At 51.3% G+C, this 14,714-nt stretch overlaps 1 protein-coding gene across 1 annotated transcript in view; it reads right to left on the bottom strand.

Moving 5' to 3' along the window:
- LOC309400568 (KAT8 regulatory NSL complex subunit 1-like) overlaps positions 1–14,714 on the bottom strand; it is a gene marked incomplete at its 3' end in the record, with an annotated part of 61,348 nt that overhangs the window by 31,788 nt on the left and 14,846 nt on the right. Inside the window, exons 3-6 of the mRNA XM_081969135.1 lie at positions 13,694–13,882; positions 12,703–12,830; positions 9,360–9,567; positions 7,595–7,760 (exon numbers count right to left, since the gene is read on the bottom strand). Of these exons, the coding sequence (XP_081825261.1) occupies positions 7,595–7,760; positions 9,360–9,567; positions 12,703–12,830; positions 13,694–13,882 (691 nt within the window). The remainder of the gene's footprint in view (positions 1–7,594; positions 7,761–9,359; positions 9,568–12,702; positions 12,831–13,693; positions 13,883–14,714) is intronic.

The following is a 14,714-nucleotide window of genomic DNA, read 5'->3' on the forward strand; positions in this document are numbered from 1 at the left end:
AAAAGTTCTCAGAAGAAGCAGAAGAAGAAAGAACTGGTGAGTGGCTGGGGGGGGGGGGGGAGGATGTTGGGGAAGAGGGAAGAGGCAGAGGGGCCGGAAGTGTGTGCGTGTGCACAGGCTGTGAGTTTTAAAAACGTCTGAGTGAATCCAGGAAGAGGGAAGAGGCAGAAGGGCTGGAACTGTGTGCGTGTGCACAGGCTGTGAGTTTTAAAAACGTCTGAGTGAATCCAGGAAGAGGGAAGAGGCAGAAGGGCTGGAACTGTGTGCGTGTGCACAGGCTGTGAGTTTTAAAAACGTCTGAGTGAATCCCGGAAGAGGGAAGAGGCAGAGGGGCTAGAAGTGTGTGTGTAAGGTGGTCAGTAATGTTGAAGACCGGCAAGGACAGCCATATTTCCTCTGTAAGTAGCTGTTTTATTGTTTTGTGTACTTATTTTTATTTAAGTAGTAAGTGCACAAAATAATAAATTTCCTTTTTTTATATCTTCTTTTTGCAGGTCATTCTTTGGGGCAAAGAATTCAGTGACATCAACTTGGCCACTCCCACCCAGTCACATGACTGCCTAGCTACTCCCACCCGGTCACATGATCACCAAGCCACTCCCAGAAAACAGGCCACACCTACAGAATAGGTTCTAAAATTTTTTGAAACCCACCACTGGTATAATGGTTCTCTTTGGAGGGCTGAATAAAAGGAAATATCATTTTAATATATGCTGATTAGTGTACATTAAAGTAACACTAAAATTTCTATTCTATTCTAAATTATTCTATTCTCTATTCCATTCTGCATTCTATTCCATATCAGTGATGGCGAACTTTTCAGCTCGGGTGCCAAAAGGGTGCACGTGTGTGCCCACACCCATAATGCAATGCCCTCCCCCCGGCGCATGCTCACACAACCCCCGCGCTCTCCCCCCCCCCACATGTGTGCAGGCCTCACTGAAGCCTCCGGACTTCCAGTAGGCCCGTTGTGCTGTTTTTTGCCCTCCCAAGGCTTCAGGACAGCCTCCTGAAGCCTGGGGAGGGCAAAAAACAGCACAATGGGCATACCGGAAGTTTGTTTCTGAACTTCCATTAGGCCCGTTGGCCCCATTTTTCACCATCCACAGGCTCTGGAGGCTTTCCTGAAGCCTGGGGAGGGCAAAAACGGCCTCCCCGCGCCCTCTGGAAGGCCAAAAATTAGCTGGCCAGCACGCACATGCGTGCTGCAGCTGACATGGGACAACGCCTCCCATGCCCTCAGATATGGCTTCACGTGTCATAGGTTCACCATCACGGGAATATAGAATGGAATAGAATGCAAAATGGAATGGAATAGAACAGAAGAGAAGAGAAAACTGAGAATAGAATAGAATATAAAATGGAATGGAATGGAATACAACGCAGAATGGAACGGAATAGAAAAGAGTAGAAGAGAATATAGAATACAGAACAGAACAGAATAAAATGGAATAGAAAATAGGATAGGATATAGGACCGTGATGGTGAACCTATAGCACACGTGCCACAGGTGGCACGTGGAGCCATATCTGAGGGCTTGCGGTATGTTAGCTGCAGCGCGCATGGGCGCCCTGGTCAGCTAATTTTCGGCCTTCCAGAGGGTGGGGGAAGCTGTTTTCCCCCTCCCCAGGCTTCAGGAAAGCCTCTGAAGCCTGTGGATGGTGAAAAATGGGCCCAACGGGCCTAATGGAAGTTCAGAAACGCCTCCTCTGCCTGGAAGGGTCAGTTTTGTACGAAGGTCAGCCGTGTGAAGATGTGTATCAATTGTCAGTCATAACTATAGTCAGACAGGTATCAATAAGTCACGTCCAGAGTAAAGTCAGTCAAAGAGTCAGAGTCCAAGAGTGCCCGGACCAGCCGAAGCTGCGGGTGGGTTTGGATTCCCCTCGCAGCGCACATAGAAGGACCGTTCAGGTAAGTCAACGGTCGTTCTCCTGTGCGCTGCTTGGGGAATCCAAGCATGGGACATGCCAGAGCAGTGAAACTAAGGGCGGGAGCCAGGCTGGTCAGGGCCCGCAGAGGAGGCGAGCACCTGCTGCAACACACGCCGCCCAAAGGATGCCTCGGCCGAGGCGTATGAGTCAACTTTGTAATGTCTAATAAATGGTGATGGGGACGACCAGGTAGCCGCCCTGCAAATGTCCTCGACTGATGCTTGAGTAGCCCAGGCCGTTGTTGTAGCCGCGCTCCTGGTGGAGTGGGGAGTGATGCGTCTGGGAACCAGCCGGGACTGGGTGTCGTAAGCGAGCGCAATGCATGCCTTTAGCCAACGTCCTATGGTGTTGGACGACGCTTTCTGTCCCATGGAGGAAGGTTGGAACGAGACAAAAAGTGCCTCTGACTTCCGGAAGGCAGCCGTGCGCTTCACATAGCGCCGGAGAGTTCTCCGGACGTCCAGATGATGCCACTGGTGCTCCTGCGGATGGGAAGGATGTGGGCAGAAGTCCGGGAGAATAAGTTCTTGCGCCCTGTGAAACCAGGTGTTGACCTTAGGCAAGAAGGCCGGATCTAGGCGAAGAACAACTCTGTTGGGATGAAATATGCACAGGTCAGATCGTATTGACAGAGCTGCCAGCTCGGATACCCTCCTGGCAGACGTGATGGCCACCAGAAAGGCAGTCTTAAGTGTCAGCAACCGAAGGCTGATGGTGCGGATGGGCTCAAAGGGTGAGGATGTGAGTGCCTTGAGCACCAGAGGAAGATCCCAGGTAGGGTAGCGGTGAACAGTCTGAGGCCTGATGTTAGCTGCACCCTTCAGAAATGACTTGACCCGTGCGTGCTGAGTCAATGGGCGGGCACGGCCGCCACTAATCACGGTGGACAGGGCTGTGACTTGACGACGAAGGGTGTTGGGTGCCAAGCCCTTGTCAAGGCCCATTTGCAGGAAATCAAGCACCTGTGGCACGGACGCCTTGACTGGGTCGATAGAAGTACAGCGGCACCACCTGCAGAAGGCCTGCCAGGTCGCCTCGTAGATACGAGTCGTGGATGGCCGGCGGGCCGCTTTGATGGTGTTTATTACCTCATCGGAGAAATGAAGTCCGGTCAGAATAGCCCGCTCACGTGCCACACAGCTAATTGCAGCAGCTGGGGGTTCGGATGGACGAGAGCCCCCTGGTTGAGCTGGATCTGGCTGTCCGGGATTCTCCAGGGGCGACCGATCGACAGATGGACGAGATTGGCGTACCAGGGGCGTCGAGGCCACATTGGAGCCACGAGCAGGACTTCCGCTTGTTCCGTCAGTATCTTTTGGATGACTAACGGAAGGATCGGTAGAGGTGGGAAGGCGTAAAGGAGGGCGGCCTGCCAAGGACTGCGGAGAGCATCCGTGCCTTCTGCCCCCGGGGTCTGAAATCTGGTGTAAAATCGTGGTGTCTGCGCATTGCTGGGCTGCGCAAAGAGGTCCACCTCCGGCTTGCCGAATCGGCGAGAGAGTTCCTGGAAGAGGGCGGGATGAAGACGCCACTCTGTCTGATCCACGGTGGCTCGGCTCAGCCAATCCGCCTGTATGTTGGAGGCCCCCGAGATGTGCTCTGCTCGCAGTGACAACAGTCTGGCTTCCGCCCAGTGTAGTATTCTCTCCGCCTCCAACATGAGAGCCTTGGATCGGGTGCCTCCCTGGCGATTGATATGGGCCTTGGAGGCTACATTGTCCGTTAGAACCAGTATGTGGCGGTTCGAAACTATGTCCCTGAACTCGAGGAGGGCCAGTCGTATGGCCCACAGCTCTAGCCAATTGATGCTGTTTCTTAGCTCCTGGCTCGACCACCGGCCCTGAGCGACCCGGTCCAGGGCATGAGCCCCCCACACGAATAGGCTGGCATCCGTTGTTACTTGGATGGACTCCCCTTGAGAAGTTTGGAGGAAATCCACCACCGAAGAGACCTGAGTGGTTTGGGTGGCAAGCGGACCTTGGTCTGAGAGTGGCTGGTGTGGGCCCTCTGGAAGGGGAGCAGGAACCACTGGAGTGGGTGAGAATGGAATCGGGCGCAGGGAATCACGTCGATGCATGAAATCATCTTCCCAAGTAGTTGGGAGAGGGTGGCTAGTGGTACGAGTCTTTGTGATAATATGCGACTCACCAGGGCGTGAATGCTGTGACGCCTTTCTTGAGACAGGAACACCTCGCACGTCCTTGAATTGATGACCGTGCCCAGATGAAGCAACGACGTGGTTGGCTGCAGGTGGCTTTTGGCAAGGTTCAGGACAAACCCGTGGTTCTGTAGTGTGTCCATTGTGACCTCCAGGTCCTGGAGCGCCTGGGCATGAGTCGGTGAGAGAAGAAGAATATCGTCCAGGTAACAGTTGACCCGTATGGGAACTGTGTGGAGCGAGGCCACCACGACTGCAAGGAGCTTGGTGAATGTTCGAGGGGCCGATGATAGGCCGAAGGGCAGGGCCCGATACTGGAAATGGCGGCCGGCAAAGTGAAAGCGTAGGAACCTCCTGTGCGCCTGATGGATTGGTACATGGAGGTACGCCTCTTTGATATTGACTGAAGTCATCAAGTCGCCCTGGCGGATAGATGCTAAGATGCTCTTGAGGGATTGCATCTTGAACTTTTGGTACTTTATGAATAGATTGAGCCGTTTCAAATCGAGGATGGTCCGCCATCCTCCCGAGCTTTTGGGTACTAGGAATAAGATGGAATAGAAGCCTAGCCCCTCCTGCCCCTTTGGAACCATTTCTATGGCCTCGATGGATAAGAGATGTTGTATCTCTGCCTCCATGAGGCGCCTTTTCTCCTGGCACCTGGGGATAGGGCATCTGATAAATCGCCTTGGGGGAAAGGAAAGGAACTCTAGAGTGAGGCCCTGCCTCACGATTTGAAGGGCCCAGGCGTCGGATGTGGTCTCCGCCCATTGATGAGCGAAGGCCAGAAGCCGTCCGCCTATGGCCCCCTCCCTGTGAGAGTCACCGGTACCTCCGAAAGGACCGGTTACCGGTCCCACGAAATGGCCGTCTTGTCTGGGATTGTGACTGGTTTTGTTGGCGACCTCTATCCCTAGCCCCAAAACGGTCCTGGCTCCTGTCCTGAGGTTGATTGAAATTTCTGGTATACTGGGGGACATAGGGGGCAGAAGTGAACCCCGAGTCTCCTGCACGAAATATCTGGCGCCTATTATAGGGCTGTTGCCTTCTGTCAGTGCGCCTGCTGGTGGATGGGAGAACCTTACGCTTGTCCCTTGTCTCGATGAGGATTGGGTCGAGGGCTGGTCCAAACAAGGCCTCCCCTTTGAATGGCGTGGAGGCAAGACGCCACTTGGAGCGTACGTCCGCCTGCCAATGGCGAAGCCACAGCAGGCGACGAGAGGCTACATTTGAGACTACAGCTCGAGATGCAAATTTTGCTGCATTAAGTGTAGCATCCGCTGAGAATTCCAGGGCCGCCATTAGCTTGGTAATGTCCTGGTGTAGTCGCATGTCCTCAGGGGCAAGCCTACCCTGCAATTGTCTGAGCCAGACTAAGGATGTCCTATTGAAAAAGGACGCCGTGGTAGCAGCGCGTAAGGCCCAGGCCGTGGCTTGGTGAGTCTTGCGAATGACTAACTCGGCCTTGCGGTCCTCTGCCTTCAACCCTTCGGAAATCTCCGATGGTATTAAGGCTGGAGAGGCTAGGGCTGCAATGGGTGCGTCTACAGTGGGGAATTGGAGGATCTTTTCCAGTTCTGGGGTGGAATTATACAATTTCTTGTCCCCATTGCTGGGTGGAGCAACCGCAGTCGGTTGTGCCCACTGCTTTTGAACTATATCACTGAATAGTTTGGGGAAGGGAATGACATCCTGCTCTGAAATCTGTTTTGCAAACAGGCGTTCAGTTGCATCCAATCCCACTGCTGTACTGGCTTGGGTGGCAGCCCCACCCATATTAGTGGTGGCCTTTGCCTTGAACAATAGTGACTTAAAAAGTGTTGGGCGGAATAATCCAGAAGAGGTAGGCTGGTCCTGTGCCAAACCTACATCATCTGAAAATTCTATATCCAGCACTTCCCCTTCTTCCACCAAGGCCGATTCCTCACTATATTCTGAGGGTAGAGGCGAGGGGGGTTCGGCCTGAGGGTTGGATAAATCCCTAGGTACAGTTGGAAGTCTGGTAGTATTGGATCTGCGATGCAGTTCAGCATCCACGCCCTTGGAAATTGCTGCAGAAATCATGCGATACAAATCTGGGGGAAGGCCCAGATCCTGGGCCTCCGCAGGCCTGAGGCCTGCAGCGGTGGGGGTAAAGGTGGCAGAAGGCCCCGCGCTTGGGATCTCATGGGCCGGAGCCATGCTTATCTCTGAAAGCCCCGGAGGGGATTGGGCCCTTAATTCCCCCTCCTCGTAGATTGGTGCCTGGGGCAAAGGAAGATCCGGTGACCAGCCCTGGTTCCCAGGAGGATGCAAGGGGGAACTAGGAGAAGGCCGTTGGGGAACTAGTACAGGAGGCGAGCTGCTGGCCACTCTAGGGGCCCCGGCCGCTGATTTAGGCTTATCTTTACGCCTATAGGCCCTGTCTGGGGCCACAGATGAGGCCCGAGGCCTATGGGTAGAGGCCCTGGTTGTGGCCCTGCTAACCCTTGGGGAGTTATCTGCCTCAGTGCGGGATTGGGCAGCATTAGTGGGCTCCACAATACCTCCAGGGGTAGCTGACTCTGCCATAATGAATCAGAAAAAGTGAAATGGCTCAATCTCCTCAAAAAGACTCCTTAGCAATCGTGAATAGCACAATTCAGAAGAGCTGCTGCAAACGACGGACTCCCAGCCGAGCGAACAAGGCAAGAGAGGGAGCAGAGGGAGAGAGCCATTTACGTAGCGTCGCTAATTGGGCGGGAAAGCGAAGCCCCGCCCCTCCTGCTCCTCTCAGAGCGCGCGAAAAAAGGGCTACTCAAAATGGCGCCCGCGATTTAGGCGGGACTTTTAAAAAACCGCGGTTTAACTTTCTGTTGCCTCCGTTTGCTTGGGGCTCTACGAACGCTGCGGCAAACTCGCGGCAAATGCTAGCGATTCTAGTGCCTTCCAGCGACGACAATTTCGGGAGATAGACCTCACCACGCAAGGCGGTCGCTCCCTTGGAAAACGCGGTGCGGAGCGGCGAACCGACTCCTGAGCGCTTGCAAACGACGTAAAGAGCGGCGGACCAGCTCCCTATTGCTGCCGTAGGACAGAAGAGGCAGCGCTGCTATTTCTCGGCCAGCAGGCTTCAGAAATGAAGCGACTTGGCGGGCGACTCGACTGACAGCGAACTGCCGTCTGCGTGCCTTGTCCCAAGAAGTACTTTACCCCACGGATTCAAAAGAGAGAAAGCAAATTCAGTAATCCTGATTAATTTGTCAATTAGTCTAGAGATAGTCAGATATATGTCTCTTCAGGCTGGACTGAGTTAAAAAAACTGACCCTTCCAGGCAGAGGAGGCGTGGTCATCTAATTTGCATAACTGTCTCTAGGCTAATGGACAAAGTTAACCCATGCTTGGATTCCCCAAGCAGCACACAGGAGAACAACCCTGGGTTTTTTTCTGCCTGCAAACACAACAGAGGGGGGAAAGCGAAGGAGGCCAGAGAGTAATTTCGGAGAGGAGGAGTTGTGGGTGGTGTCAAGTTAAGTTACTCACCGTGTGGGAAGGAGAGGATGGGGTGGAAGCCGGAGTCCAGCAGAGCAATCCGTTCCTCCAAGGACATGGCCTCCGGGTCGACGGTCGGCAGCGAAGCCTTGAAGCCACACAAAATGCAGGAGTTGGGCTGCTCACAGGTGCACTTCAGGCTGAGAGGCTTTGGCGGCTGCGGGGCGAGAGAGGACACAGCGATGACGACAAATGACAATGACAACTACCAGAACAGCTCTTAGGTTCCCCCTGGGTTAGGCCTTGAAAGGGGTGTTTCATCGCTGGAGGATTTTAAGAAAACTGACAGAATAGCCAGTTGTCTGAAATGGGCGACGGTCTCCCGCTGGAGTAAGAGGTTGGTCTACAGGACCTCCAAGGTCCCTTCCGACTGTCATTCTGTGATTCTGTAAGGATCTTCTGCTTGAGCAGGGGGTTGGACTAGCTGACTTCCAAGGTCCCTTCCGACTCTGTTATACTGAGGAAAAGGAAGGGGAGGGGGAGGAGGGAAAGGACTGTGGGGGTCCTTGCTGCTGTCAGCCTGGGAATTCAGGCTGCCAACAGGAGGGTGGTGACTCATCCCCAGCTCTTCTCTGCTGGGAGCGGCAGCCATTACCAACAGCCTCAACCGACACACAAGGGACGTGGCCAGAAGCCGGCTAGTGGAGACAGTGGAGCCTGGAGTGGTCATGATTGATGGGAGGAACTAATTGGGGGGGGGGTGCTAGGGAGGGGCGAGAAACCTGGGTGGGGGCAGGGGAAAGGTTCATAAGGTGGTGGGGAGCATGTAGCTTTAGCTCCAACAATTTTTTCCACTGCAATCACTGTGGGTGGTCAGTGAGTACCAGTTACATAAACAAGGATTAGATCCAGCGTTGGTGCCCTGTTTTTATTTCCCGGAACCTGACAGCTGCTCTCTGAGCTGGGTGGGTTTGTTGCAGATGTTTCATGACCCAACTAGGGGATGTCATCAGTGCTCGAATGGAGGAGGAAGGGGAGGAAGGGGAAGGACGAGTAGACTGTGGGGTCCTTGGTGCTGAGCTGGGGGGGGGGGGGGTTCATGACCCAACTACAGAACATCATCAGTGCTAGAAGGGAGGGGGGTTTGTGTAGAAGAGAAGACTGTGGGGTCCTTGAAGCTTTCCGAGCTTGGTGGGTTTCTTACAGATGTTTCGTGAGCCAACTAGGGAACATAAGTTCTAGAAGGGAAGGGAGTTTATGGAGAGGAGGGGGATGAGAAGATGGAGGAAGAGCAGGAGGAGGAGAACTACTGTAGGGTCCTTGGCAGTCTCTGAGCTTGGTGGTTTTCTTGCAGACATTTCATGACCCAAACGAGGGAGCATCATCAGTGCTAGCCTTACTAACACTGACGTTCCCTAGTTGGGTCATAAAACGTCTTCAAGAAATCCATGCAGCTGAGAGAGCCCGAAGGACCCCCGAGTCTGTCTTCCTTCCTTCCCTCCCTCCCTCTGATGTTGTCTAGTTGGGTCATGAAATGTCTGCAAAAAAACCACCCAGCTCAGAGATCACCCAGGACTCCACAGTCCTCCTCCTTCCTTCCATTTCTAACTTCCTTCCTTCCCTCCCTCCTCCTATCTCTCCTTCCTTCATCCTTCTTTCGTTCCTTCCTCTTACCCCTTCTCCTTCCTTCCTTCCCTTCCACCCTCGATGATGTTCTGTACTTTAGTCATGAAACGTCTGCAAGAAAACCACCCAGCTCAGAGAGCCCCAAGGACCCCATTTGAAATGTCTGCCTTGCCTTCAGCTGCAGACTTACCTTTTGGTTCAAGTGAGCGATGGAGCTAATTCTCACCAGCCGGCGCTTCTTGTACCTACAGATGGGACGGATCCTGGCAGCAACACAGCTGTTGTCCAGGGCCAAAGCCACAGCAGGCAGGCTGTGGTTCGCCGCCGTGGGTTTCTTGAGGTGCTGCTCGGCGGCCGTGCCTTCTGCAGAGCTACCGCTGGTGGCGCAGGCACTCAAGCTGGGAGGGTGAAAGAGAAGAAATGGTCCCACTGGAGAAATATTCCAGACACAACTTAACAGGGATGTTGTTGTGTAGGAAGGAAGTATAACCTTTCTGCCCAGAATCCTTGCAAAAGAAATCAGCAGAAAATGAGTAGCACAACTACAAGCGGTCGAGTTATGACGGTTCAAAGGTCCCGACGGTCCCCACCAAAGGGACTTAGCACCCTGATTCAAAGATGTGACATGCCCCTGCAAAGTCGTGTGCTCTGTCATCAGCTCTTGTTTAGATTTTATTGGAAAGTAGTTCTTGGTCTTGGTTCTTACAATCAGTGACAAATGTTCCAGGGAGTATCACTGCTATGGAGAGAGAGACAGAGAGAGACAGAGACAGAGAGAGGCAGGGAGATAGGCAAGAAGAAAAGGAGGAAGAGGGAAAGAGCAAGAAAAGAAGGAAGGAAAAGGAAAAAAGGAAGGAAGGAGAAAGAAAGAAAGAAAGAAAGAAAGAAAGAAAGAAAGAAAGAAAGAAAGAAAGACGGTGGGAGGGAGGAGAGGCAGGGAGGAAGGAAGGAAGAAAAGAAGGAAGAGGGAGAGAGGAAGTAAAAGAGAGGAAGAAAGAAAAGGGAGGGAGGGAAGTAAGAAAGAATGAATGAAAAAGGAAGGAAGGAAGGAAGGAAGGAAGGAAGGAAAGAAGGAACTCATTTTTAATGTGGACCAGTGTTCTCTCAGTAAAAAATGACAATAAAGCTTGTCTTGTCTTGTCTTGTCCTTATCTTTTGATTCCAGAAAGCAGGCAATGCTAACAAGCAAAAGCCCATTCAAAAAGAGACCAGAGGCTGTTCAAAGCACCATGGCAAAACAATTTCCAAGGAGGAAACCCCCAGAAAATAGGGCAAACTCTTTGAACGTGATGAGGAATAAGTTGACAACCTGGCAAATAAATAACCCTTATGTTTTATTTTGGCCATGGGCTGACTCAGGGAGACTCAGGGAGAAAAAACAAATATTTTCAATAAGGGGGAAGAGATTAAAATCAGCAACCTCCAGACCTGTCAGCTTAATGCTGATGGATGCTTCGAAGATTCCAAAGAAAAGGATCAAAATATAAATGACCTTGAAAAAGGGATGGCAACCACAATGATTTCTTCATTATAAATTGTACTGACTTAAATCTTGTAGGATAAATACAACGATCTCTTCGTTATAAATTTTATCAACTTAAATACCGTAGGACAGTGATGGCTAACCTTTTTTTAAAGGCGTGCCAAAATTGTGCGACCCCCCCACCTGCGCATGCGTGAGCGACCCCCCACTGTGCATGCGCGAGTAACCCCACCTGCACATGCGTGAGCAAACCCACCTGCGCATGTGAGCGACCCCACCTGCGCATGTGCGACCCACCCCACCTGTGCATGTGTGAGGGCCCCCCCAACTGCACATGCGCAAGCAACTCCCACGCGCAGGCGGCTGCGGTGGTTTTCACCCTCCCCAGGCTCCCTTCCAGGGAGGGCAAAAAACAGGTCCGACGCGCCAACCAGAAGTTTGACTTCCGGTTCACCCGTTGAGCCTGTTTTTCACCCACTCTAGGCTCCGGAGGCTTTCCTGAAGCCTGGGGAGGGCAAAAAATGGCCCAACGGACCAACCAGAAGTTTGTCTTGCTGCTGTGCTGGCAAATATGGAGCCATAGGTTCGCCATCACAGCTATAGGATAAATACTGCAATGATCTGTTCACTATAAATTTTATCTACTTTTATCTTATGGGGTAACTATCACAACACTCTGTTCATTATAAATTTATAAACTTAAATCTTATAGGATAACTACCATGTTTCCCCAAAAATACGACCTGTCCTGAAACTAAGGCCTTGCCACATTTTTCACGTGGGCAAAAATATAAGCCCCCCCGAAAATAAGCCCTGGACAATCCCCCCCCTCCGGCCAGGCAGAGCACCGCTCACCGACCTAGCGGTATCCTGAAGGCGCCAAGCTGCGGGAGCCAGGGGGGAAGGCGCTTGTCACTGCGTTAATTGTTTGCTAGCTGAACTGAGATATACTGCGCAGGTCATAGGCCCTTATCAGCAATGATTTACTGCGCATGCTTCTTAACACGTTTCATAATACATCACACATTCCAGAGACTTCTTTACTTTTGATCTTCTGTTCATCTGCCAAGAAGGTGGACAACAACTGCTCTTGCCAAAATGTAACAATTAGATAGATTTGTTTATTTCTTATTTTTTAATATTAAAGCTTGTTTTAATTAGAACTTGTTATTGGGTCTTACTTTCGCTTTTTCTGAAGATATGCTGTTTGGAAAGCCGTCGATTCACACCTCATTAGCTCAGGGTGAAATTTCCCCTGACAGCGCTCACGTTTGGTGCTTTCAGGATACCGCTAGGTTGGGGAGTGGTGTTCTGCCTGGCCAGAGGGGGGAGTTGCCGGGTGGCTGCTGCCTTGTGAACGGGCTCCCGAAGAGCCAGGCACAGCCTCAGCGGTGAAGCAGCCATGAGGTGACCACGCTCACGAGCAGCCACCCAGCAAACCCCCTCTTCAGCCAGGCAGAGCACCATTCACTGACCTAGGGGGTATCCCTAAGGCGCCAAGTCACGTGGCGCTCTGCCCGCCCCCCCAGCTCCCAGGGCTTGGCACATTCGGGATACCCCCTAGGTCAGTGCATGGAGCTCTGCCCGGCTGGAGAGGGTGGTTGCACGAGCGCCTGTTCCGCCCCCAGCTCGCATGCCTCCCAGCCTCACCATGCCCTAGCCCAGCTCTCCCTGCAGGGCCAGGGCACCGCTGCCGCGCTCCGAGCATACCTTCTTCTCCGGCTTCCAAACTCCGGAACTCAGCTTCCAATTCTTGCAGCAGCGGCCCCTCTAGCAAAACAATAAGCCCTCCCCTCATAATAAGGCCCAAGCCATATTTTGTGGGTCAAAAGAAAATAAGACCCTGTCTTATTTTCGGGGAAACACGGTATCACAATAATCTGTTAATCATAAATTTTATTGATTGAAATGTTATCGCCTTTACCTTCTGGGATAACTATCACAATACTCTGTTCATTATAAATTTATCCACTTAAATCTTACAGGATAACTACCACAATAATCTGTTAATCATAAATTTTATTGATTGAAATTTTATGGTATAACTAACCAGTTGCTGATTCCATTGACTTGAGGGGGGGACGGGCAGGCTTTGAGGGGCTCTGGAGACCCATTGATGGGGGCGCAGGAGGGATTTTGACAGACCAGGTTCCTTAAGGACTGGGCGAGGTGAGAATTCTAGAACAGAAAAATGAAAAAAGAAATGGTTCCAAAAACATGTTTTCTTTCCCAGCAGTGCAAAAGCCAGAGGAGAGTAAGAATAAAAACAAGTTAAATTAAATGAATAAAAATTAAAACCATTAGAACAAAAGAAATGATTGAAAAATGCTCAACCCCATTTGCCATCTCAGCAGGGAACATTTCCCTCACTGGTGGCTTTCGAAGCCCTCTCCCCACAAAGCCCACCACAGCCAAACAATTCCTGGCTGGGGGATTCTGGGAGTTGGAGTCCTCCCCTTTTAAAGCATGAAGGCTGTGGGATTCTGGGAGTTGAAGCCCACCCCTTAAAGCATGTGTTCTGACCCAGCTTTAGCAGAAGCAAGAAACAGACTCCTTGTCACGAAAACCCCCTCTTTATTTACCTCTTGTGAATTAATTGCATTCACCCACCCAAAAGTCCAGGCAATACTCCTTTCCTTCAAGGAGTTAACTGCAGTAACAAACCTTATCAGTTCCTTGTGAGCTCCCAGCTGAAAGGCTGCAAATTAACTTCTGGCAAGCAGTCTTTGTAGCAGGAAACACAATGAGCAAAATCTTCAGAAATACAAACTGTTGTCTCCTACAACAACCACTCCCCTTTCCTTCTATTTATTCCCCAGCCAGGAAGGGGCCATTCGGCGTCCACATGTGCTTTGCTTCCCGAGTTGACTCCTTGTCCTCCGTTGCTGACCTCTCCTAACTGTTCTGTGCATATGTGCATCTGGAACAGGCTCTCTTTCTTTTCACCCACTCAATCAAAGAAATAAGGACTTTGACAACACAACTTTTCCAAACTTCAACCACTGCTCCTTGCCACTGAATGCATCTGCTACAATACAAACCTGTTTTTCAGCATTTTTGAGAAGATAAGAAGGGATGCAAGGGGATATTCCACCGGGCACCTTCAGGTGGGGGGAGGAGGGAAGCAGTGCTGGGTTTTTCCTGGAGTTCATCACCCCTGCAGGTGAGGCTAGGCGACTCGGCGGCTTCAGCCCATCTTCCTGCTGGAGGCTGCCCAGGATAACTGGGCCCTGGGGAGGGGGGAAAAATCAACCTTGTATTTAGAAGCTCTTGTTAAGGGTGGATGTTAATCTCCAAGGTGGATGATACTTAGACAAAAAACAAAACGGGGCATTTGTTCTGCCTGAGGTAAGATGGTGCAATGCTCATAATTCTGGAAATTACTTCAAAGCTTTACTGATTCTAGATGGTGACTTCACAAACAAAATGCTTTCCGGGGGAGGCTCAGAGGTCTGCCCTGTCCCTGCTTTGATATAGGCAGCTTGGCCTAAGGCAAGACTAGAAGTCAACATCTTCTGGTGATTGACCCAAAGTCACCCAGCCAGCTGTCATACCTAACCTAAGGTGGTACTAGAATTCACCATCTCATGGTGATTGGCCCAAAGTCACCCAAGCAGCATGCTTTAAGAAGGTCGTAAGTGTGAAACACCCTCAAAAGGTCGCAAAAGAGGATGATGTGACCCAGGGTTACTTTGACCGTCGTATGAACCAGTTGCCAGGCCTCTGAATTTAGATTACATGCTACAAAGGTCGTGTGAAAAACTGGTCGTTTTCCAGTGCCATTGTAACTTGGAGCCATCGTAACCCAAGGAACGATTGTAAGTCGAGGACTCTCTGTGCTGCCGGATGTGTACAAAAGCAACATGTTTGTCATAAATACAACCTTTACAAAACTTTCCCTCAAGTCTAGTTGCAGATAAGAGACTCCCCAGCCTTTGATCTTCCCCGGGTTGCAAATCTCTGTTTTATTAGCCTCAAGTCAATACAATTCTCATTTTTTTCCACGTTTAATTCACCAATGTTCAAAGCCAAACTCGGAGGCTCTGTTCCTACGAACAAACG

Source organism: Natrix helvetica (assembly GCF_964273705.1).
Source record: "Natrix helvetica genome assembly, chromosome: W".
NCBI classification, from domain to species: domain Eukaryota; kingdom Metazoa; phylum Chordata; class Lepidosauria; order Squamata; family Natricidae; genus Natrix; species Natrix helvetica.